Source organism: Trachypithecus francoisi, unplaced genomic scaffold (genome assembly GCF_009764315.1).
Source record: "Trachypithecus francoisi isolate TF-2019V2 unplaced genomic scaffold, Tfra_2.0 Lachesis_group4, whole genome shotgun sequence".
Classification (NCBI taxonomy): Eukaryota; Metazoa; Chordata; class Mammalia; order Primates; family Cercopithecidae; genus Trachypithecus; species Trachypithecus francoisi.
This window is the reverse complement of record NW_022681469.1, coordinates 86,392,954-86,418,898: the sequence shown is the minus strand read 5'-3', so window position 1 is coordinate 86,418,898 and position 25,945 is coordinate 86,392,954. Positions and strand designations below refer to the sequence as shown.

Genomic DNA, 25,945 nt, shown 5'->3' with positions numbered 1-25,945 from the left:
TAGAGCTGTCAGAAAATAAAACAGTATTTTGCTTGCTGAGCCAGAGAGAACTACACTTCAGAAATTTCAGAAAGTCTTCCTGAGTGCTGAAAAAAGAAGAGTCAAGAAGAAATGTATTGCTTATTAGGAGAAATGCCAATGATTCAGGAATTTTTACTCCTTAGTTCAGCTAAATCCAGGTTCTTGTCTCACAACCAGGAAAAATTAAGCATGCGGACACATTGAAGGCTGAGGAGAGCAGAATTTATTAAATGAAAGGAAAGTGCTCAGAAAAGAGAGGGTCCTACACACAGGTTTTCACCTCACAAATTGAATACCAGGCCACCACACATGAGATGAAGAGGTCAGGCTCCTCCCCTGCATAAAGCACGAATTTCTGGTGGCTTTGCCCCATCATTCCAGTGCACATGTGGGTCCTTAGTCTGAGCCACTACACGTTAATTCATTTCCCTACTGAGCATATATCAAAGGACAGAATTTTTCTCTGTGACCATGCTTAGGCAAGCCCCCCTGTGCACAATGGCCTGGGTGGATCACAGGTTCTCTGCGGACCCTCCTTTATCTGCCTAGGCATTTTTCTCCCTCCTACCTCTATTATTCTCCCCTCTAAAGTGGTACACAAGAGGTACTGCAGTTAGAATAGGGATGAAGACTGATCCTAACTACTTCCTGCTGTTAGGGGGCGTTGTTTTGGAAATATGGCAGTCATAACTCTCTCAAAAGCCTATTTAAGGTTCTCTGTTAAAAGGGACCATCATTCGAGACTCTGGTTTTATGACCGCTTGGAGTCTGATGGCCTGAAGGTGAGAAGAGACAAACGGGGTTATCAGAAGACATACATTAAAACCAAACAAAGAGGGATGGGTAAGGGCAGCTCAAAAATCCTAAGGCTGCCAGCATGCCCAGAATGCTGGTGGCTATAATTATGCCTGCAAGATTTGGTTGCATGGGGCTTAACTTTGATTAGGTCCTTTCCTCTTATTTTCCCAGAGGAACCTCTGGGTTATGGGCACCCTATTTACTCCTATCATCTGTCGGGATTTGCAGGATAATTTTTCAGAATAAAAATATTGATCCAGATTATTACATTGCCTATGCATTTTGTTTCTTCTGAGTTGTAGCCAGAAATTGCCAGTTGGTTCACAGGAATAAGAGGGTTAATCTAAAATGTAGGCAAAAAAAAAAAAAATTAAAAACAACTAATGAGACTAGAATTTGATGACAAATGTGTGATAAGTTTTGAAACATAATTTTTCTCTCTCCAGTTCTCATTTTTGTTAAAAACAAATCACGATAAGACTGAGTTGTTTGCAAAATAGATTTCAGTCTTATACTTGGCCTGACAGTTTGCATAAAGTGCAGCAAGAATAATTATTTTTACATAGGCTTTTAAAATTGCTTTCAATGGAATTCTATTCCATAAGGAATCTCAGATAGGACTTGTAAAGTCAAGCCCAGCCATGGGTTAGTACCCTCAAATACCTAAGAATTGGGTGAATTCTTCTCTTCTTGAGGTCCCTAGAACATAGAGTTCGTGGGCCCATTAGAAAGTGACATTCTTTACTCATCACAGATTAGGAACCCAGGATGAGGGCTGTGTAGACAAGGTATGAAGCCAGTTTTCCCAAGGGGCTTTTATTGGCTCTGCAAGTCGAGCTTGATTCCTTAAAAGGAAGCATACCTCTCCAGTCAAAGCCTTAGTAAAACAACCAGTTGCTCCAATTGTGTACTGTTGCCAAAGAAAATGAATTCTTATTGCAGTGATGCAAATAACCATATTGCCATAAGTTAAGAATACTCACAGATTCCAAATTCTAGAGGAACCAGGCAAAGAGAAATAAGTATGCTCCAAATTTTGTTCACATGTGTATACCTTACTCAATTATTAAAGACTGTAAACAGCTAAAAATAAAAGTTTTCTTGACTCTGAATAACAAAACAAGGATCAGCAATGTTTCAAGCAAAAAGTTTTAAAAAGGATTACTTCAGTTTTCTATTAGTTCAGTCCATTCAGTGAAATCTTGTTCTGCTTGATATCCGTGAATGTTTCAGCTCTTCATGAGTCCTGTACGTTTTCCCTTTAGTCCAATGTTACAGTCTCCAACGTTATCAGAAACTTGTATTTGAGAACACCCATCAAAGTTTTATAGCTGATTATAAACCAACTTTTGAAGATGATCAAAAGAAGACAATTGTGAATAAAAAAATGACCAGGGTAGTTACAGTCAGAAATGTGATTGACAAAATGTGGTTATCTCTGTGGTTTACAATAACTTAATATAATAACCTTAATTGTGATTGATAGCATATGCTCAAACATTAGAATTTTAGAAATCTCATATAATTTTGGGACATATGCTAGCATTATTCACTAAAATATAACCCAAAGAAAATTAAACATCATTTTGGCAATCCTGTGTACCTAATCATGTTAAAGTATTCTGTTTACCTCTCTTCTTCTGGATGCTCTAGGGACTCTCTGTAGCATCCAAAAGCTAGGGGTCAGGAGAGACAACCTTGAAGCTGAAATTTGATTATGGGGAAGGCTGTTAAACGTTAGAGGTTTAAAATATTGATAATTTGAAATACAATCCCAGTTAGTTATTTTGTTAAAATGATGACTCAAAAATTTTAAAATGGGGAAAACCTTTACTCATTAAGAGGAAGGACTTAACTTTTCAAACAATTTGTCTCCTGTCTTCTCTTTCTTTTCCTTGACAGTCTATTTACAAGGCAAATTAAAATCATTCATTATTCTTTACTATTACATAAAAATCTTGAACAAGGGCGAGAAAGCTAAATTTTACCCTTACATTAGTTTACTATTAACCCAAATTTTCTAATGAAACCTTATAGACAATTCTATACAGTCTAAACCAGTTGACCATAAGGTAAGATTCTTAAAAACCTTTTATAACTCATTACAAAGTTTACTGAAGAACAGATTAGTGCCTTAAGAAAACCTTGTTGTGCTTTTATTTCATTGTTCAGTTTACAGAAAAAAAAAAAAAACATATAATATCCTTTGAATTTAGTCTATGTTCACACATATAATTTCTTTTACAATATTAAATTTAGAAAACTTCCACAACTTGTTTAAACCTTTAGCTTGACCGTATCTAATTTAAAACAATCTTTAACCCTAGGCAAAAATTTACTTACATTTCCATGCCTTCTTATAATCTTTTACTGAAAATACATTTTACTATTCTTATACACCTTGCATGTATACCTATTTTCAGTGGTGGTCTCAATTACATGTTATAATGGTAACTCTTAGCAATTTTTGACTTTAATGTAAAATCCAGTAAGTTGTTTTAATTATGCACTAGGCACCAATAAAGTTTGATTCCTTCTAGCCTATTCAAGGGTTTGGTTAATTCTGTATGTCCTCAGGCCTTACCAGGTTGTAAAGCAGGCAAGTTGAACAGTCCTCAAAGGCCAAAGAAGCAGTTTACAACCTTAAAACATTTAGCAAACTTAGTATCTGACTTGTACAATTTAGACCACCTATTAAAATTTTAATGACATTTGAATTTTACCAATAATCTTTAAGACTTTTTATTTCTCAAAGATTAAAACTACATGAACTAAAAGGTATAACAGCTTTTATTTTCATTGAAAAAATGTTTGATCTAGTGCTTATTTTTCTTTAGGCCAATTAATTAGAATGCTTTTATATAAAAATCACATATATAACTATATAGACAAAGAAGATCCAGTAGTTTTAAGATTTTTCATTTGCCAATCTCCTAATTGGATAATTGGCCTGAGGGCAGAACCCTTTAAGAAACAGAGGTAACAATACCTAATAAGCAGATATAGGTGGAAGACAATAACAGATTTTGAAAGGGATTATCTGCCTCTAATTACTGGGATTCCATGAGGAAAACAGAGGTTTCTCCAAAAATGGAATACATTATATCTTTTCTGTTTTTCCCAAGTAGTTTCAGTTCATCAGAAATTATCTTAGGGTGTCTCATGAGTTCATTAAGAGTGGCAAGACAAAATGGAGAAAAAAAGTTCAGTTGATGGGGAAAAAAACTTTCTCAGAAAAACAAGATCCATGAAGAGAATGACATAAAGGCCTTTTAAATATCCCTATAGCTTGGATATCCGCTTTTAATTAAGTTGAACATTCTTTAAGAAAATCCTTTTAAATCCCTGGCTCTCAACTTTAGCCACGCCAAATGGCTCATATTTACGGCTTTTGAACTTTACCAAAAGTAACCTCACAGATGAAACCAACAAGCCTCAAAAGGTTATGATTTAACTGCGAGTGTATGAGGTATTTTCAAAGGGGTGGTAAGCAGTTTTTACAAAAACTAGAACCTTTAAGGGTAGCTCAGAGAAAGGAAGATTCACAAAAGATAGCTAGAAGTTGTTCATGGAGTGGGAGAGAATCAGCAAATGGCAGAAGTCACATAGGTATCTACCAGAAACTACTCATTCCCTAAGCCAGGACTGATCCCAGGCTGCCACTGTAAAATGGCAGGGATGAAAACAACATACTGCCACATGGTTACAGGTTACCCTTCCAAGGATGTAAAACAAGATGGAGACCTGCAGAGTAGTTTGGTATTGGGCAGTTTGCAAGGCTGACTTGAACAGTGGGCTTATGGGGTACTAGGTCCTTATCCCATCCTAAGGTACTCCTCTTTCTGACAGAATGATAAAGAAAGACATGCAAAGCACACCAGATTGGCTACAGCTTGAGACCAACCTCATAAATCCTTTTTGATTAATCAAAACTTTACAGATAATATAAACAGTGATCCTTACCTTTCCTTTTACTGGTTTGCACAGGGAGAGGGAGGCCAAAAGTCTGACTGTTATAAAATATTTTATTTCTTTGCTGGCATGTCAGGCTTCTGGGTTCCCCTCCCCTGAGCTCAACTGTAAGCCAAATAGTTTAAGGTTTGAGAAATAAACTTTTCCCAGGTTGAAGGATGCATCTGAGAGGAGCGTCCTGTAGTATGGAGACATGATTAACCATCTGTGAAGAGAGGACCAAGGGGGAAAAAGAAGGCATTTTTTCCAAAGGAGCCCCACGGCTCAGAATGTATCTGTAAGGGGCACAGACTGAAGATGAATGGCTACTCATCTAGAAAGAGGGGAACAAGGTGTCCCTGGTTCCTTTCTTTTCCTAGTGAATGCCCAGGGTACATGAGAGAGAGAAGGAAAAAGCTTCCTCTTTCCTTCTTTCATCCTTATATCCCCAAGTCCTGGTGACCACAACAGGGTGCCATCCATGGGTGTCAATGCAGCTTTCACTCATGTTAACAGGTGGGCCTAGGGCATGGGATTATCCGCACTTCCCCATGCACTCACTGCCTTTCCCTCTGCTATAAGTAGCCTTTGAGTTCCCAAAACCTCATTTATGCCATGGATACTAGCATGACCTCTATCCATGAAACGGGAGGCTTGGCTTAATCAACTGGAATTAGTCATACTCATGTGTGGTGTGTGCCTTTTAACTTCCGTTGTTGTCTGCTTCTGGATCCCTAAGATCCAGTTTTCTTTCCTAGGGCTTCAATCCAAAGCTTGGAATTGAGTTAGGGACAAAAGAATTGCCTCCCTATCATAAGCCAGATGCTAAGGTGAAGCTCTAAAATTGGGTCCTCTCAAACAAGAGAGAGAAAAGGGTGTCCTGTGTGTTGGAGTCCTGGCCTAATAAAACGCCTTTCAAGAAAAATCCTTTAGCATTGAGAAGCCCTCTGTACTCACAGGGCTGTGTTATTAGGTTGGTGCAAAATCAGTTGTGGTCCCTGCCAATCTAGGTAATAGCAAAAACTGTAACTACCTTCACACCAATCTATGAACTACTGACATGGTGGAGAAAAGAAAGAAAAAAAAAAAGAAAAGAAAAGCTTAAGCATAGGGCAGGGAAATGCCTGGGGAAGAAACCTCTTGTTCTTATGCAAACAGAGAGAACATTTTAATTGTTGTCCCACCAAGCTGGACTCCTTGGCCAGGGGAGAGGAAGACTGTTTGGATGTGTGTCAGGGAACACTGGTCACCTGTCTGCACAGGGTCTCTGGCCCCCAATATTGCCCTAGGGCCCAGGCAGCAGCTTCGGCTCAGTCCCACTCTGCATGGCTGTTGGACGCCGAGTGTACATACAGCAGACATGGCCATGTGCACCAGCAGGGAGGGAATGGGGCACAAGGAGCCACCACTTTCACATCTTTCCCATGTGGCAGCCATTGGGGTTGGGGTGGAACACCCTTGATACTGTAAAAGAAAAGATAGGTGCCATTACAGTCCTGAAAAAAAAAAGAAGAAAAATGCCTTAGCAAAGACTGGGTTGGACTGAGGCCGATGTTCCCAAATCCAAGAGTGACGCAGGGGATGCAGTTTCCTCTGCCTTCAGAAAAAGTCTGAGCACTGGAAGGCCTACAAACGAAAGTGAAAGGAAGGGTTCACATTTTACTCACCCTTCCTCATGTCCCCATATAGGCCACCAAATGATGCAGGCATTTTTGGTTCTTAATTCAGCTAAATCTGGGTGCTTGTCTCACGACCAGGAAAAATTAAGCATGCAGACACATTAAAGGGTAAAGAGGGTGGAATTTATTAAGAGAAAAGAAAGCTCTCAACAAAGAGAAGGGTCCTGCATTCAGGTTTCCACCTCACAAATTGAATACCAGGCCACCACACATGAATTGAAGAGGCCAGGATTCTCCCCTGCATAAAGCATGACTTTCTGGTCACTCCACACCATTTTTCCAGTGCACATGCGGGTCCTTAGTCTGAACCACTTCACAATGATTTATTTCCCTTACTGAGCATGTGTTAAGGGACAGAATTTTTTTACCATGGGTGTGTTTAGACAGGCCTCCTGTGCACAATCACCTGGGCAGATTGGAGGTTCTCCGAGGACCCTCTCTTATCTGCCAAGACATTTGTCTGTGTCTTGCCTCTATCAATAGATATTAAATTTCATTTTTCCTTTTGGTTGGTTATTTTTCTGGCTTTCATCATTAAATTACAGGCAGTGATTTTAATGACCATCTACCTGGGTTCTGAAAGGCTCTGTAAAGAGCACACACTTGAGATTTGCCATGTTTTTCCTTCAAAAGAACAGATAAATTCCTTGCCCCACATCAGTTAGGTGGTGAGTGGAAGTATTAGAATTTGAAACACAATTGCTTTATTCTGAACTCTTTGTTTTTGTTGGTTTTGTTTGTTTATTATGTTACCAGGTTAAAATCTTGGCTTGAAAGAAGTGTTTTAAGGTATAATTATGGTCCAAAAGCAGATCCAGAGAAAAACTTTCACTGATTTCTAGTCCTTTACTACTTCTAGAAGTTCACATTTTATTACCAGCTTTTAAAATAGCAACAAAGACAACAAGGAACCGTGCATGGCTTGTTAAATGCATATGAAAACATGTGAAGTAATGTGGCTTTTAGGCTTCTTCTTCAAATATTGTTTGGAATTGTGAATTTTTAAAATGAAGATTCTTTACACAAAAATTGATTTAATTACATACAATGTTTACTGTGTGCCAGATGTCATTCAGATGCTTTAAAAATAGTAAATAATATGTTCCTCCTAACAAATCAAGAAGTAGGTGCTATTATTCTCATTTTATAGATGAAGAAATTGAGGCACAGAGAGCTTAAATTGTCCACAGTCACACAGCTTGTGTTGGATTCAAGAGTAGATTCAGGTAGTCTGACTTCAAAGACCATGCTCCTTATCATCTGTTATGTTGCTAAATAAAATACTGACTATGAAAGACCTAGGAACAGAAGGAAGTGCTACCATAAGTAACTTTGCTTCTAACCATAATGCTTGTGAATATTTTCATCCCACAGACTTCCTGCAACTTTGCAATAAAATCAACTCTTGGTTCCTCATGGGCCTTTATACATGTTGAAGATTAGCTATCAATTTTGGTCACTCACCCAAATGAATGTGGAATACTTCTCTTTAATAGGCCGTCTCTAAGGAGCTCTCTTAGTAAGAGTAGTTACTCATTTTCAAGGAAACTGTTTGGATCTCATGTCTGACTGTTGGCCTAATTGCCATGTTTTTAAGTGTTGGCTGAACTCATTGTAGCAAATTGCTTTTTTGGAAGTACTACTCCTACCTGACGCTATTCTTCACATTTTTTATATTATTTAGAGTTTTTAGTTATGTAGTTCACTCTTCTACTAGAATTGACAATCTTCTTCTTCTTCTTTTTTTTTTTTTTTGAGACAGAGTCTCCTTCTATCACCAGGCCAGAGTGTAGTGACACAATCTCAACTGACTGCAACCTCCACCTCACAGGCTAGAATTGACAATATTCTATGGTGGTGGTGGTAATTTATTAAATATGGAAGAAAATGAAGTCTTCTTACTGCCACCAAAATAAATATCTGAAGTGTCCTTGTGAGAATCAATAAGCAAAGTGAAACTAAATTAAAAAGTTAGATTAAGGTATAGGCAGAATCTTGGGACTATTAATAAATAAAGTGTTTGGTTTCATTGTTTTATTGTTTGAGATTCTATTAAGTAAAAAAGCAAACATTGTATGTAAACTTAATTGGCACATGATCAAATCTATACAAATTTACTATCTCTAATGATATTCCTGAATGTCATATTTAATTTTAGGTTTGTCCCAAATAATGCAATCATAAAATTGGTCATTCCCTGTGTCTTTCCCCCAGTATTATTACATTGGAAAAACAAACTTTCTATTCCAAAGTTAATTTTATTCTTACCTGCCAGGAATGTGAACAGAACTGAGAGTATCCGCCAGCCAAATTTCCTCTTTGTCCTATTTTCAGTTGCATCTCAGCACATTAAACTGGGGAAAAAAATTGCCCTTCAAGGACTTACTATCAAGCCCATCCCTTGCACACTCTTTTTTTTTTTTTTGAGACGGCGTCTCGCTCTGCCACCCAGGCTGGAGTGCAGTGGCCGAATCTCAGTTCACTGCAGGCTCCGCCTCCCGGGTTTTACGCCATTCTCCTGCCTCAGCCTCCCGAGTAGCTGGGACTACAGGCGCCCGCCACGTCGCCCGGCTAGTTTTTTTTTTTTTTTTTTTTTTTTTTGTATTTTTTAGTAGAGACGGGGTTTCACCGTGTTAGCCAGGATGGTCTCGATCTCCTGACCTCGTGATCCGCCCGCCTCAGCCTCCCAAAGTGCTGGGATTACAGGCTTGAGCCACCGCGCCCGGCCCTTGCACTCTCTTGATCTGGGTACATGTGACTTTATTCCAGCCTCTTCTCTGTAAGTCTTCTAGTCCTTTCAAATACCCTACTGAAGAGAACCCAAAACCACTCCATCAGCCTTCTCCTCCATGTGGTCTACATCTGTTTCCCAGAAAATAATCATGCACCATTGTTCCTGCAGTCACGAGGAGTTTTGGCCAACTTAAAATAGCACCATTTTCTTGCCTTTGTCCCCAGAGCACCCAAGTGCTTGTCCTCAATTTCCTAGGAAGGAGTCAGATCCTGGCCCACTGCCTTCATCTGCAAGGAGAAACCAAGCTCTTCACTATGGCTGCTGTGAAAGGTTCTCATTAAGCTTGAGATTGGAAGTTGTCTTCTATCACCATTTCCCCTAATGGGCATGGAGATCCTAACACCACCAAAATTCTCTCCAAATAAATGTCTACTCATTTATATAGTTCTACAATGAGTATCAGAGAGTAAGAGCTTAAAATATGTTTCTTTGGAAAGTCTACATATGTAGTTTGAGAAGGTTATATCAATTGAGCTTGGCATTTAGTTGACACGTTAAGGTTAACCTCTTTTTACATTGTCAAAAGCAATAAGCACCATTAGTGACAAGCAAAAAAGATGGAAAATTCCTTTCTCTCTGAGTGCCTGTTGTATATAAATGACTCTGTATTGGCTTGTTCACAGGGATCTCCTGATTTAATCACTGCAACAACTGTGTGGGGTGGGATTATTATTATTCCCAATTTAGACAGGAGGAAACTAAGTTTCAAAGAGTACATTTTTCAAGGCATTACAGACACTGTGGAAATAGAAATATCTAACTAGAAACTTATTCCTCTTCCTGCTATGCCATCACAGGTAAGACATACATATCCCAATGCCAATGTTAGCCCAGGATGGCCACCCTGTTTCTCAAATAGGCACTTTCCTTTTGTTAAACTTGGATATAAAAATGGTTTGAGGTCATTTCTACTTCTAATGATTTTGAACACAGCACAAAATTTTAACATTTGGTTGGATCTTAAAGTATATGTTTAAATTTTTTTTTTCCAGACAATAGATTTTGAAGGTTTCAAACTATTCATGAAGACATTCCTGGAAGCCGAGCTTCCTGATGATTTCACTGCACACCTTTTCATGTCATTTAGCAACAAGTTTCCTCATTCTAGTCCAATGGTAAAAAGTAAACCTGCTCTCCTATCAGGCGGTAAGTTTACTTACTTTAAACGTTTATATAATACAAATTTCAAAGGCTAAATAAATATCTAGTTATCGTAAAAAATGAATGACGATTTGTATAAAAATTGTTTTGTTGCAGGATTTAGACTTTCACAATAAGATTGTGTGAGTTATTTAAAATGTTTCCAGTATAATTATAGCTAATTAGAGAAAATATAATTTTTCCTTATCTATCACTTGCTTTAGAATTCTATGTTTAGGTAATAATTTGAAGAGATATTTCCATCTAATTTGGAAAACTACTCTTTTTAAATAGCTAGATAAGTATAGATTGCTGAGTATTTGAAAATGTGGTCACAAAGCAATTATATCTAAAAAACTTATAATATTTAATATCTATTGTGCTAATTGCCAATATACTTTCACATATTTAGATTTGTAAGCGCAGAACAGAGATTTGATTTTTCTTTTAGGTACCTTAAATTTGTGTCACCATAGAGATGGTGGTTCTCTCATTATGGGTAGATTTTTAGAGACGCATAATTACATTAATACCTGTTGTATAAATCTCCCTCCAGTCAGGAAAACAGAAATTTCACTGTATTACCCAATGTAAAACAGTATAATTGGTTAAACTGTTTTGAGGGTTGAAAAGGCAACAAGAAAACACAGGTGATGTAGATAGACTCACAGGAAACATGTGCTGCCCTTAGATGGCGATAATCACAACCCAGAAGCCCTGAGGAAGGATTCCTTGGAGCTGGGATGCAATTCTGAGGTGAGGGGTTGCCTAGCGGACCCAGCTTTTGTGCTTCTGTGGCAATAATAATTCCCAGCTGCCTCTGGAATTCAAGCTCGGGAATTCAAGACGGGTCTATAGCCCAGGAACTCAGACCTGTGAGGAGGGTGCATCACTGTGGCCTGTCCCAGATTGCCTAGCGGGGAGCTCATTGTGCCTTTGATGGTGTGAACATGAGCTAGAGACTAGAGCCTACACTGGACAACCCACTACGGGGCTGAACGGCTGCAGAGATTCAACGGGAGCAGCAGGTTCTCTCTCAGGGTCCACCCCTTCTCCCCCAACTCCCCACCCCACCGCCCCAACCCCTGTGCCTTCTCATCTCTCTCTAGTGTCCTCTATGGACAGAACAGGAATCCACTGGCAATGAAAAAATATCTGCAGCAGTGTTTCTCACTCTGATCACAGGAATCTTTGAACTCTTAAAAACTGAGGACCTGAAGGAAAATATGTTTATGTGAGTGATATCTATTGAGACTTACCATATTAATGATGAGACATTCCAAAAATAACAAGAATCAACCCACTACCTGTTAACAAAAAATAACCCATTCTTATGAAAAATAACTACTTTCAAAAACAAACAAAAATAGTGAGAAGGGTAGCATTGTTTTGCATCATTGCAAATCTCTTTAATGCCTGGCTTCATGGAGGACAGCTGGGTAAATTATATCTGGTAGTATGTTTCTGTTACTGGATCATATGTCATATAGCCTCTTGAAAACTTCACTGTACACTCAAAAGAGAATGAGAGTAAGAAAAGCAAATAATATCTCAATTCCATTATGAAAATAATTTTGACCTTAAAAATCCCCTGCAAGGAACTCAGGGATCAAGGAGAGCCACAGGTCTAGAGATTCTCAACTCTAGAATCACAAAGTAGCATATAGAATTGTTGGTATAGAGGCCAGATGCAGTGGATCACGCCTGTAATCCCAGCACTTTCGGAGGCTGAGGTGGGCAGATCACAAGGTCAGGAATTTGAGACCAGCCTGACCATCATGGTGAAACATCGTCTCTACTAAAAATACAAAAAAAATTAGCCGGGCATGTGGCAGGTGCCTGTAGTCTCAGCTACTCGGGAGGCTGAGACAGGAGAATCACTTGAACCTAGGAGGCAGAGTTGCAGTGAGATGAGATCACATCACTGCACTCCAGCACTCCAGCCTGTGTGACAGGGCGAAACTCCATTTCACACACCACACACACACACACACACACACACACACACACACACACACGTGTTGGTAAAGAGATAAGTTCAATAACGGACATTCTGAAAAATAAAAATGCAAGAACATGTAATTAAGAAATAGATGGTTGAATCATAAATGAAACTTAGACAATATGATGAAGAGTCCATAATATTAAGCCTTACATTGTACTGCTTCCCTCCCTCCATCCCTCCCTCCTTCCTTCCTTCCTTCCTTCCTTCTTTCTTTCCTTTTCTTTTTCTTTCTTTCTCTCTTTTCCTTCCTTCCTTCCTTCCTTCCTTCCTTCCTTCCTTCCTTCCTTCCTTCCCTCCCTTCCTTCCCTTCCTTTCCTTCCTTTCCTTCTTTTCTTTTTCTTTTTATTTTTCTTTTCTTTCCAGAGTCTGGAGTGCAATGACGAGTCAGGCTGGAGTGCAATGATGTGATCTTGGCTCACTGCAACCTCTGCCTTCTGGGTTCAAGGGATCTTCCTGCCCCAGCCTCCCAAATAGTTGGGAACTACAGGTGCATGCCAACATGCCCAGCCAAAGTTTATATTTTTAGTAGAGACAGGGTTTTTCCATGTTGGCCAGGCTGGTCTCGAACTCCTGGCCTCAAGCAATGTGCCTGCCTCAGCCTCCTGAAGGGCTGAGATTACAGGCATGAGCCACAGCATCTGGCCTTCGCATCTATTAATGATGTAACATATTTTTCCTAAAGTAATCACATGTTGATAGAAGCTTTTATAAAACAAGTGTGCCTATTCCACATGATAGCCCTTCAAGATGTATGGTGACTAATACGTTTGTCATCATTTTTCTCTTCTTATAAAATAATTTTAGATTCTTAAATAATTCTCTTTCAATCATGAATTGAGAGACCTCGCCACACTTTCTGTTTTTCTCGGAATGAGTTTCAGTGGATCTGTTCTTAACGTGTAGTGTTAGAGTTTAATAGTGTTTGGGGCTGAATATTTTTAAATGATTCTAGAAATTAAAACTTCCATGTTCTCTGTTGCATGCTATAAGTGTATCACACATACCTTAAATTGAATTAAACAAGAAAGTTGTCCTGTATTTAATTCTACATGATATGATATTGTCCTTGAGTTTTGGGAAAGAAGAGAAAATCCTTCTGGATAATTTTGTCTGTCTAAAAAACTGTATCACACATAGAAGAGAACAATTCTGATAATTTAGGTGATTTTGTAAGAAATTCAAACCTAAAACTTCCTTTTCTTCTAATAGCATATATTTACTACTGAATAGAAGATGTCAGATTTACTAGAGGTAAAAATCAAATCAGGTTTCAAAATGGAAAAAAACAAAACAAAACAAAACAAAAAACGGAAAAACAGATTGTACTTGATTTGGGAAAAATTGCACAGACAACATGAAAGGAATATGGGCTATGTAATCCTCATGCAGCAATGATTAATTAAACTCGATTCCTTTTCAAAGCTTGGTCTCCACATTTTAGAACTAAGTACATAGTGTATTGTCTAGGACTATTTCTAACCCTATATATTTTTTCAGACCCACCTTTGATAGTTTTTGTTTTTGTTTTTGTTTTTTCCGTGAGGAAGAAGGAACAATAGACAACAATAAAATTTTCAAGGCTGAGGTAGCCTTGACTCAAAAACTGACAAAAGAAATGCCTTTCCATTCATAGAATCTTGCTTTGCAATAATCTGTTATCTAATGTATAATGAGGTGTTTTTGTGGCTGAAAAATAACAGACTTTTGAACAGAGAAGGACTATAATCTGGTTTGGTTTTCCTGTTATAGTTCACCATATTTCATTACCACAGTTCCAGCAGGAATGGAGTAGCTAGTCTTTTACTCTAATAGCAACTAAAAAATAAGGGCTTCTCAAGAAAAAGCAACACTGAAAAGGAAAAATAATTATGCTTACTACAGAACGATAATCAATTATAAGATATATGGTAAAAGTAAAACATTTAGTTTTTATAGAATAAAAATTTTAAAATAATTATAAATAGGCATAAAGGTTGTATGTATTTATACATGTGCATATGTATATCTGGGTTTTATTTACTATAGTATGTAATGATCCATTTGGCATTTCATGAAGAAGATGACTTATTTTCGTAATATAATTTGTTATAATATAAGTGCCTCTTATCACCTATTTAAAAATAATGTCACTACTTCTACTGTTTCCATATTTGACTTTTGATTTTTGAAGATATCCCTAACGCATTATCTCTTCAGCTTTTTCATACCACTTTTGCATCATTGCAAATGTCAGGTCTCTAATCTCTCATCTCTGCCAGTTCAATGACCAATTTCTGATCTTGCTTTCATCCTTAGGGTCCACTACTTGTTAATTACCCTGTTTATACACCTTTAAAATCAGTTAGAATCTTTCTTTTTCTACAACATGGTTGCAGAAAGATTGTTGAGGCTCACAACCTCAACCATCAATCAGAATTGTTATCTCCTGTATCAGTCCCTACAACTTGAACACTCAACATAACCTGAAAGAAATTTCATAAATATGCAGATTTCTGCCACTGTAAGTTCCTAGTACCCGATGTTTATATGACCTTAACATTTCTTCAGTTTTTTAAAAAAAGTAACAATTATTTATTGGCACTGTACCCTAGATCAATTATGTTGATTTTTAAAACTTTTTAAAGTTTATTTAGATACATCTTCTCATTTCAACGTGACTGTTTTTGCATCATATAACACATTGGCACTGCCAGACATAATGTACCTCAATTACTCCCCACACAACCCACACAGATCACAAATAATATTTATTTACTATATTTTAGATGGAACTCTGTCTGGATGTCCAAATACTTCAAACAGTTAGATACCAAACTGACTGTGTTTGAAACTTCATTAGTTAGATAGTACCCAAACCTGCTACTATTCCTACCTTCTATTTTGGTGAATAGCATCCAAGAATCTGTCCACTTCCCGGTCCTAAAATATTGGAATCCTCCTACCCTCCACTGTGTCATTTCCCATATTTAGTTAATCACAAAATACTCTCTAGTACTCATTATAACTGCTTCTTCCCAAACGTTCTGCCAGTGTCGTAGTTTAATTCATCATTGCATCATAAACTATCAATTAGCAGGCTCTCAGAGCAGGCCCTGACTTCCCATTTCCAAAACGTCCTTTCAAACAGAAGCCTGATTTTATTGCTCCTGAGTTTCTAAATTTCAGGCCTTCACTGTCAATTATCATAGCATTTTTAATTAAACTTATTTTTCAAGCAAACTTAGATCTTCTATATGTAAAGCTAACTAAAGCAGAGTTGCTTTAGTGAAGGGTATGGGTGCAGGAGATATATGAGTACATGGAGTCGTAGTCATCCCCACCTTTTGAGACATTCATTCCCACCTGAAGTTACTTTAATGAGACTCCAGGATCCAGGGTCACAGTGAAGAAGTGATAAAATCTGAGTTCCATGGACATGAAGCACAATACCACGTAGGCTATAGCATCTGCCTACAGCCCTATTTGCTCCATCTCCCTTCCCTATGCACCCCATATCCAAATATTTGCAGTGACTTAAACCTGCTCTTCTCACTTAGGACTGAGTTTTCTTACATGATGTTTCTTTGCCTTTATCGCATGAAAATCCAATGCTTCCTTAAAGCCTCAGCTAAAGTGTCACTCTTAATTAAATAGCGTGCAATGTGTTCCATACTAGGAATTCAATGATTAATAAGATGGCACACCTGGAGTGTGCAACTCGGAAGCAATCCTGGCACTCTTGTAATTTTACAAGACACCATTTGTCCCTTGTAGCATCCCTGTCCCTTCTCTATCCCCACCCATGCCAACTCCAGTCATTTAGTATTCATTAATTGAATTAACTGCCTTCAGAGAAATTATCTTTCTTTACATGTAGTGTAGAAATCAACAGCAATTACTAGTAACTGGTAGTTTCCTGAAGAATATAGTAATTAAAAAAGGGCGTAATATAGTATATTAACTCACTTAAGCACTCATACTGTTTGTTTCTGTTGGACAACACAATGTCCAAAATGTTGCATCTGTAATAGGAAATGTCTGGTACTTGTTGCAGGTCAGTGTGACAGTTTTTGTTGTTGTTTCTTCCCAATTGTTTTATAAGAAAGAAAGAGAAGATTTTCCTAGCACCCTTTAAATAATAATGGGCGCTCAATTGATAGGTGTGTCATTTAGTAATTTATTTTATTCTATTCTATTCATTCATTAATTCATGCATCCCATCATCCATTTATTTAAACTCATTATATGCTAGGAATTCCATGGGAAAGCTGAGGATTCTTTAAAGTCAAGCAGAAAGATGAAAAATTATGTGATCAATTATATTATAATAAATATTATAACCCACTTTTGAACTGACTATCTGGAGAAAACAGTGAGGTGCCTACAGGAGCCCAAATAAAAGTAGAGGAAAAGAGGAGGTGAACCATTGCAGGAGTTATTCAGGATAAATTGGAGTTATCCAGTATAAATTGGATTTATCCAGGTAAAGTTGGGGAGGGGAGTAGGTACAGGTGGGAAAGGATGCAAAAGGATTTCCAAGGAGAGAAATCAACATATACATTTCTATTCAAATGTTTTTTTAAATGTCCCATCAAAGGGCAGTGTATGAACTGTAAGGCATTCAGTATTCATTGATTCAAAATTCATCACTTACAAATTGATATTTACTGTTCAAGTTGTTAGGGATACATCAGTGAGCAAAGTAAAACCCGTTTCCCATAGTCATTTACATTCTAGTGGGGAGAGGCAGACAAACGGAAAAGTAAATGTGTGAAATGTGTGTACCATATCAGATGGTAGTAAGTACTATTGGCAAAAATGTATACAAAAAGAGGCTGGAGGCTGGGCACAGTGGCTCATGCCTGCAATCCCAGCACTTTGGGAGGCTGAGGCAGGCGGATCACAAGGCCAGGAGTTTGAGACCAGCCTGGCCAACGTGGTGAAACCCTGTCTCTACTAAAAATACAAAAATTAGTCGGGTGTGGTGGTGCACAACTGTAATCCTAGCTACTCAGGAGGCTGAGGCAGGAGAATTGCTTGAACCTGGGAGGCAGAGGTTGCAGTGAGCTGAGATGGCACCACTGCACTTCAGCCTGGGTGACAGAAGCAAGACTCCATCTCAGAAAAAGGAAGGAAGGAAGGAAGGAAGGATGGAAGGAAGGAAGGAAGGAAGGAAGGGAGAGAGAGAGAGAAAGAAGGGAGGGAGGGAGGGAGGGAAGGAAGGAAGGAAGGAAGGAAGGAAGGAAGGAAGGAAGGAAGGAAGGCAGGCAGGCAGGCAGGCAGGCTGGAAAGTGCAGTTTGAGGCTGAAGATGACCGGGAGTCTGGGATTCTCATAATTCACTTAAACTAAGATAGGAGATCAAAAAGTTCATTTCTGTTGGTCCCAGAGCAGATGATGCTCATGGCTTTGTAAGTATTGGGCATGGCCTGGAGTGGAATGAGGGAAGAGGGCCTGTCAAGGTCAAAGCCCCAAGGACCTTAGGAGACTGGAGGAAGATAGACTTGTCAAGAGCACTGAGAGGTCTGGGTCTGGCCTGGATTCCAGTTGTGCTGCTGCAGATGAGGCGAGAGAGGTAGCGAAGACCATGTGGTGAAGAGTTTTGCCTGTCATACTAAGTGATGCATTTTATCCAGAAGAAATTGGAAAGTCATTATGAGATTTTAAGCCAGAAAATAATTACACTGCTAGTGATGTAGAAGCTATCATGGAGAATGAGGTTGAAGATGTAAAAGGGTCCAGAAGATATTTCAGATTGAGAGTAAATGTAGTAACAGCTATCTCTGAAAAAACATTAGGTGCCTTATCATTGGTTCCCAACTCTCCCATTGCTTGTTTGATGAGGCAATGGTTGATTTGCACTGTGATGCTACACGTATCAATAAGCTATAATATCAATAGGAGGATTATGTCATTTTATGTTTTCTGTGCATTGAAGTCACACTCCAAGTACTTTTTAGGCAGAAAAGGAAAAATGATTCTTTTATGTCTGTCAGAAAGTTAATAAATTAAGAACAGAAAATTGTGCAATGAGAATGAGATACTTGAACCTTGGGAGAAATGTTCTTTTACCAAATAGACTTACTGAATGTTCTTGTCCAAAGGTATGCTTTATTAATTGTGCTGAGAAGAAGATATTTCTCTTATTAGGACTGTCTTGAGGATATTAAATATATATGTGTGTATGTGTATTTTTTATTACTGTGCTATACCTTAACAGATCTTTTATAATTGATAAGTTATTTCAGTTTCCACAATGCAAACAAGGAAAGACAGGGTCCCCAAAACACAAACTGAACAGACTACATAGCTTGTGTGACTATGAGATCGAGGAATTCCTGACACATAGTAGATTTTTAAATATTTTGATATTTATTAATTTCGATATACTTATTACTGTTGAGGTAATAAACTTACTGACATAGAAATGCTCCAGGAATAAAGATGAAAAAAATTCTGTCTACTGGCCAATTCACATTTATTTATATCAACATTTACATTCCATATACCTCTGTAGTATTTAATTCATACTTCTAATTATTATCATTAGAAGTAATGATCCACAAATTATTTTACTTCAAAAAATATTTTATCCTACCAACCTCTTCCTTGCAATAATTTTGTGGTCTTGTTTTTAATACAATTACTGCCAGTAAGGGACGATTTCTCTTCAAGTCTCTCCTTTAATCATTAAATGGTTTTTAATATATTAGACTTGATTAATCAGGTTTCTTTTTTCTTCCATCTGAATATTCCAAGTAAAATTTGGTCCTCAAATTTTCCACCTTTACTTTATTATTAGATTTATTCACCCAACACACAGGGATTTCTATATTTTCATTTGCATCTTAATGATTGCATACTAAATGATAGTGTTGTCTTAACATTTTTGTACTTTCATATTCAAAAATATTTATTTACAGTTTGTAATATTATAGTAAAAGGAAATAAGAGATTTAATACCCGCAGAGGCCCAAATCCATCATAACATTTTTTCACTCATAAAAACACCTAGTCATAGCTAGAAAATATGCAATGGTGTTGGACACTTGCTTTGATCCCCTGGAATGAAAATTCTGTGGAAATGGGATTTTCCTCCTTTGTTCAAAGCTTTATCCTCAATACTTGGGATCTGGTTTTACATGACTCATCTTAAGGGTCCTGAATATTTATTGTGTTTATGATTATAAAGGGCATGCTAGTTGTATATCTAACAAAAACACAGATGAGCAATAAGAAAAATCATACATAAAGATTTGGCAAATATATGTGCATGTTTACACATGCAAGCACATATATAAATACATGTTCACAAACATATTAAGATGGATGGCCCAAGACATGGGCCAAATGGAAGATGAAAATTTAGAGTTCTCAGCTATGGCTATGATTTCTAATATTCTTTCAAATGTTTACGACTTAATCAATGTATCCACTCTTAAGAGTCTTGAAAACCAGACTCTTGCCGGGCGCGGTGGCTCAAGCCTGTAATCCCAGCACTTTGGGAGGCCGAGACGGGCGGATCACGAGGTCAGGAGATTGAGACATCCTGGCTAACACAGTGAAACCCCGTCTCTACTAAAAATACAAAAAAAAAAAAAAAAAAAAAAAAAAAAAATAGCCGGGCGAGGTGGTGGGCGCCTGTAGTCCCAGCTACTCTGGAGGCTGAGGCAGGAGACTCGCGTAAACCCGGGAGGCGGAGCTTGCAGTGAGCTGAGATCCGGCCACTGTACTCCAGCCTGGGTGACAGAGCGAGACTCTGTCTCAAAAAAAAAAAAAAAAGAAAACCAGACTCTTAAAAGGAAGGTCTTTTATTGAGAGGCAGAAGACAGTTTCCTCTGATTTATTTTTCTCTGACCAGCCTCACAGAATCATGCTTAGAGTATAAAACTCCAATTCAGGCCAGGCACGGTGGCTCACGTCTGTAATCCCAGCACTTTGGAAGGCCAAGGTGGGTGGATCACCTGAGGTCAGGAGTTTGAAAACAGCCTGGCTAACATAGCGAAACCCCGTCTCTACTAAAAATACAAGAATTAGCTGGGTGTGGTGGCAGGTGCCTGTTATCCCAGCTACTTGGGAGGCTGAGGCGGGAGAATCACTTGAACCTGGGTGGCAGAGGTTACAGTGAGCTGAGATTGAACCACTGCACTTCAGCCTGGGCGACAGAGCGAGACTCTGTCTCAAAAATAAATAAATAAATAAATAAATAAATAAATAAATAAATAAATAAAATGAAACTTCAATTCAGACTGCATTTTGAGTCATACCTGTGCAACTCGTTCTCACTTCTGCTTTCTTAAATGTAAAATGAGGATAATGTGTGTATGTATTTTATTAACGATTGTGAAACTGAAAAAAACATGATGCATGTAAATCATTTGAAATACTATTGTGTACATTATAAATGCTTAATAAATGTCAGTCATTACCATTATTCATTAAATAAATTTTGTTTCAATGTTTTGGTGTGCATACATAGCATAAAGGTCAAATTCAACATATTGGTTGCTCGCACCTGTAGTCCCAGCACTTTGGGAGGCCAAGGTGTGTAGATCACTTGAGGTCAGGAGTTTGACACCAGTCTGGCCAACATGGTGAAACTCTGTCTCTACCAAGAAATACAAAAATTAGCTGCGTGTGGTGGCTCACACCTGTAATTCCAGCTTCTTGCAGGCTGAGGTGGGAGAATCTCTTGAACCCTGGAGGTGGAGGTTGTAGTGAACGTGCCACTGCACTCCAGCCTGGGCAACACAGAGTGAGACCCTGTCTCAAAAAAAAATCGACATATCACTTTTCTTAAAGATATTATACATTCTGAACAATATCTGTACAGTGAAATTTAAGAAGATTATTGAAATTTATTTTCATGTGATAAATACAGAAAATTTGGCATCATGGGCTCTTTTAATATGTAGTGGTTTAATTATTTTTGTCCCATACTTACATATATTCAAATTACTGAGAGTAATTTAAATAGTTTTCAATTATTTACCTGCATACAGTATATAGCCTACACAACTGTATTATTTGCATACAGTATACAGCCTACACAACTTCATATGGTACCCACTAGCTATCCATTGCTATTTAAATTTAAATTCACTAATAATTTTGGTCAAATAGTCATAGGTAGTTAATTTTATTGTATTGAAGAGTGCAGAAAGGTTTTTTTTGTGTGTTTGTTTTCAAGAGACAGAATCTTGCTCTGTTTGTTGCCCAGACTGCAGTGGTGTGATCATAGCTTACTGTAACCTTGAATTCCTGGGTTCAAGTGATCCTCTTGCTCAGCCCCCCAGGTAGCTGGGACTACAAATGCATGCTACCCTACTGGGTAATTTTTAATTTTTTTATAGAGATGAAGTTTCTCTATTTTGCCCAGGTTGCGGCTCCAACTCCTGGACTCAAGTGATCTTTTTGCCTTGGCCTCCCAAAACACTAGGATTATGGGTGTGAACCACTGCTCTCAGCCTGCAGAAAATTTTATTGGACAGCACTTGTGTAGACAGATCTCATTTTTACTGCTTTTAAAAAGATTCCAAAGTTTGGAATTAGATGATTTGTCCTCACCTTTTTGCTCCGTTGACTGACTGGTATGTGATCACGAACAGTTTACTTACTGACTTTCCACTTTCTCATCTTTAAAACAGAATTGTAGGGTCAAATAAGACCACTGTACAAAAATATTGTTTGCACACAACCAGAGCTGTTATTAATATTGTTCCTTCACAGAGATTACTCTACTTTTCAAACATTATCCCCAAAGACCTGCACTTTAAGTCCTTCTCCCTGTAATTGCTTGTTTGAGGTTTTTGCCAATGTCCAAACAGATGAAAACCAGAGTGTGTTCTCAGAGAGGTTTGTCTGATCCCAGTTTCATATCGGGGACTCTAGCTCATAGTCTGTCTTCTCTTTATAAAGAATCACTATCTCTATTACATTTCTTATTCACTGAAAATGCCATCTACCTCATTTTGCTGTCGGTTTGGATAAACAAAGAACGAAAGATAATTATAATACACTACAACAAGCATAGTTGAAAGATTAAGTGTAAAAATCATGAAATGTATGATAATACTGGTATCAACTATTTTTATTCTGATTATCTATGCTACTCATTATGACTAATAGTAAAGATGTTGGAAATGTAATTATATTATGTGATAAATAAATCTGATACATTTCTGTAAACTGAACCAATATTTTAAAAGAAAAAGCTAAATTACTAGTGTTTTATTGCCTTATAAATTTAGAAATGTAATTCATGTTACTGTTTTTGACTATTTCATTAAGAAATAGAGAAAATGTCACTGTTTTCATTATCTGAACTGCAAGTGTTTGAAAATAAAAGAAACTGGACCAGAGGCACTAATTTAACAGGTACCACAAACTTATCTGCTAAGAATTGAACCTGAGGCTGGAATTAAAATTATCTATTAAACACAACTTTTGAGGTTATTGTTTCAAGAAGTGAAGTGTCTAGATTGGGGGATAATGAAAATCATGTGTTTAGAAATACGATAACAGTAGGCAACATTCAATTTAACTAATGCTAACTACTTTTTGTAACTAAAGCTTTGAAGAATGTGTATATGCATATGTATGTATGTGTATATATAATGAAATTATTTTAACAGAAATAAATGCTAAGTACAAGATAATTATTCCTAATAAGACTAATATGCTCCAGTTACAATGGTTATTTTTCACTTTATTTTGTACTTTGTTATATATTATAATATATACACATACACTATATATGTATTATATATATGTATATATACACACACACACACATTTACTTCACTTTTGTGATGAAATATTTAAAGTAGTATAGCCTAGGGCAAGTAGAAGAATCTGCAGATTATACTACTTTAAGTTTCAATTGCAATATTTACCCTGAAGCTCTGAAGCAATATTTAGCTCTGATCACTTGAGGCCAACAAACAAACAAACAAACAAACAAACCAACAAACCCACCCTTTTGCTTTGTCCAGCTGTATGTTTCGTTTTAGTTATAAAGAGAGACTTTCGCTGATGACTGGGTGGGTAAAATTGACCTTTGTTAATTAAAGATAGAATTTTGAGCTTCCTCACCAGAGGCTGTTGCTGTTAGAGAGGATCCCACTTACTATTTCATGTTGTCATTTTACCATCTCAGCTGTAGTCAAGAAGCCTGGCTTGCAACTTCTTGGTTGCCATACATGTTGTCTCCTAAGCTTCTGAATAACCATTAGATGAGTGCAAACTTCTTAAAAGGAAAAAGGACTTTTCTTCAGGGTAGTGAACTGCATTTGAGGAAGGTAAGTAGTGAGCTTCAGCCAGATTTAGGGAAAGGGCAAAAAAAAAAAAAAAAAAAAAGTAGAGTAGAGTGTAAAAATAACACCTATGGAGTTAGATTGAGAACTAGGGCCTGCTTTCAGAAAAATAAATGATAACATAATATAAAGAAACATAAGAGAAAGTGGGCTGATCTTGGGGAGGTGGTGGGAGCAGGAATAAACCTGTGAGCTTTTTAATTTTAATTTTATTTTTACTTTTATTATTATTGTTATTATTTTGAGACAGTCTTGCTCTGCTGCCCAGGCTGGGGTGCAGTGGCACAATCTTGGCTCACTGCAACCTCCACCTCCTGAGTTCAAGTGATTCTCCTGCCTCAGCCTCCGAAGTAGCTGGGACTACAAGCGTGCACCATCACACCCAGTTAATTTTTGTATTTCTAGTAGAGATGGGGTTTCATCATGTTGGCCAGGATGTACTCGATCTCTTGACCTTGTGATCTGCCTGCCTCGGCCTCCCAAAGTTCTGGGATTACAGGCATGAGTCACGGTACCCGGCTGAGCTTTTTTATTAATTAAACACCTCAAAATTTAATCAAGTTGATGAATGAATAAACTGTAGTACCTCCCAACAATGCAATGTTACTCAGTGATAAAAAGAAATGAGCTATCAGGCCATAGCAAGACATGGAGGAAATGTAAATGCATATTAATAACAGAAAAAAGCCAGTCTAAATAGCCAGTCTGTATGATTTCAACTCTATGACACTATGGGAAAGGCAAAATTAGGGAGAAATTAAAAGGTTCAGAGGTGGGTGGGAGGGCAAAGATAAATAAAGTAGAAATATTTTAGGGCAGTGAAACTTCTCTGAAAGATACTATAATGGTGGACACATCATTATACACCTGTCCAAACTCATAGAATATACAACAAAAAGAGAACCCTAATGTATATTATAGAGATTGGATAGTAATGAGATGTCAATGTAGTTTAACCAATTGTAACTAATGTACTACTTTGGTGGGGAATGTTGGTAGTGGGGAAAAATATGCATGTGTAGTGGGTAATAACTTTATAAACAGAAGTAGAATTAATGTGAAACATAGAGAGATATTTGAAATAAGCAAGGCTTTAGTAAAGAAAATGAAGGAAAGATGTAAAGCAGTGTTCAATCTCTATACGGTCTCAATTTTGTTGTGAGCCTCAAACTTTTTAAAAAAGAATAGTCTTTAAAAAATTAAGTCCTGTTCTATAATTTTCTTTTTATCAGGTAATAATAATAAAAGGTCTTTGACATTTTATCTTCTTCTTCAGTGTCCTCTATAAATCATTGCAAAAGAATATATTTTACCCCTCATATTTGGCTGCTATTGGACTTAAGGAAGAGTTGATTAGTTCTTCAATGTATAGATTGAATATATGCCCATATTCTTTTACATAAACTTTAAGCTATTTAAATGTAAAACTATGACACAATTAAATATGTGATATAGCTTTAATATTCATTCAGTTAATAATATTTCATGGAAAGAAAATACATGATACAGCTTTAAACATTCAGTTATCCATATTTCATGTAATAAATACATGATACAGCTTTAAATGTTCAGTTAACAATATTTCATGAAAAGAAAATGGAAAATATTACTTATTTTTTCAAACAAAAATAATTTAGTACAGTAGCATATTCCTTGAAAAACGTGGTGCTAAATACAAATTATATGTGTACGTTCATGCTCAATTTATACATTACATACAGAAAAGACAAAATTATGTGATCCTTACATTCTCAATTGTTTGTGTTCAGTATGCTGAAAGCTGATAATTAAACACCGTGTACCTTAGTTGTGTAAGTACAAATGATCATGCCGTGTTCTAAATAAAGTGAAGATCTATAATATATTTGACTTTCTTTCAAATAAATGTCAGAGCATGTTCTTTTATTTCTTTTTTGTTTTGTTCTGAATTTTTCTATAAAAGAGTTAAATCAAGCTGATTAAATCATTTCAGTACCGCAAGGGGAAACGTTGGAAAAGAGGATTAGCTCATCAGCAGGATGAGTTAGGTCACAGCTTATCCGACCATAATTTAAGAGCTGTGTTCTCCAAGTCTGAAAGTTATGGTCATGTCAAGGGTCAGTGCCCAAATTTTTTTTATCATAAGTTGGAACTGCTTATTCCTGCAGCTGGCTGAGCTTTAGTTGACTAGTTTCAATTACTCGGGTCATTTTTTTTTTTTTTTTTAAAGCTCAGGATTGTCTTCAATTTTCTGCCTTCCTTGGTTCATAAATAACTATTAGTTT

General features: G+C 37.2%; 1 protein-coding gene across 1 annotated transcript in view; it reads left to right on the top strand.

The window, feature by feature from the left end:
• Window positions 1-25,945, top strand: part of DGKB (diacylglycerol kinase beta) — a 774,912-nt gene that overhangs the window by 174,741 nt on the left and 574,226 nt on the right. Inside the window, exon 4 of the mRNA XM_033193061.1 lies at window positions 10,236-10,389. Within this exon, the coding sequence (XP_033048952.1) occupies window positions 10,236-10,389 (154 nt within the window). The remainder of the gene's footprint in view (window positions 1-10,235; window positions 10,390-25,945) is intronic.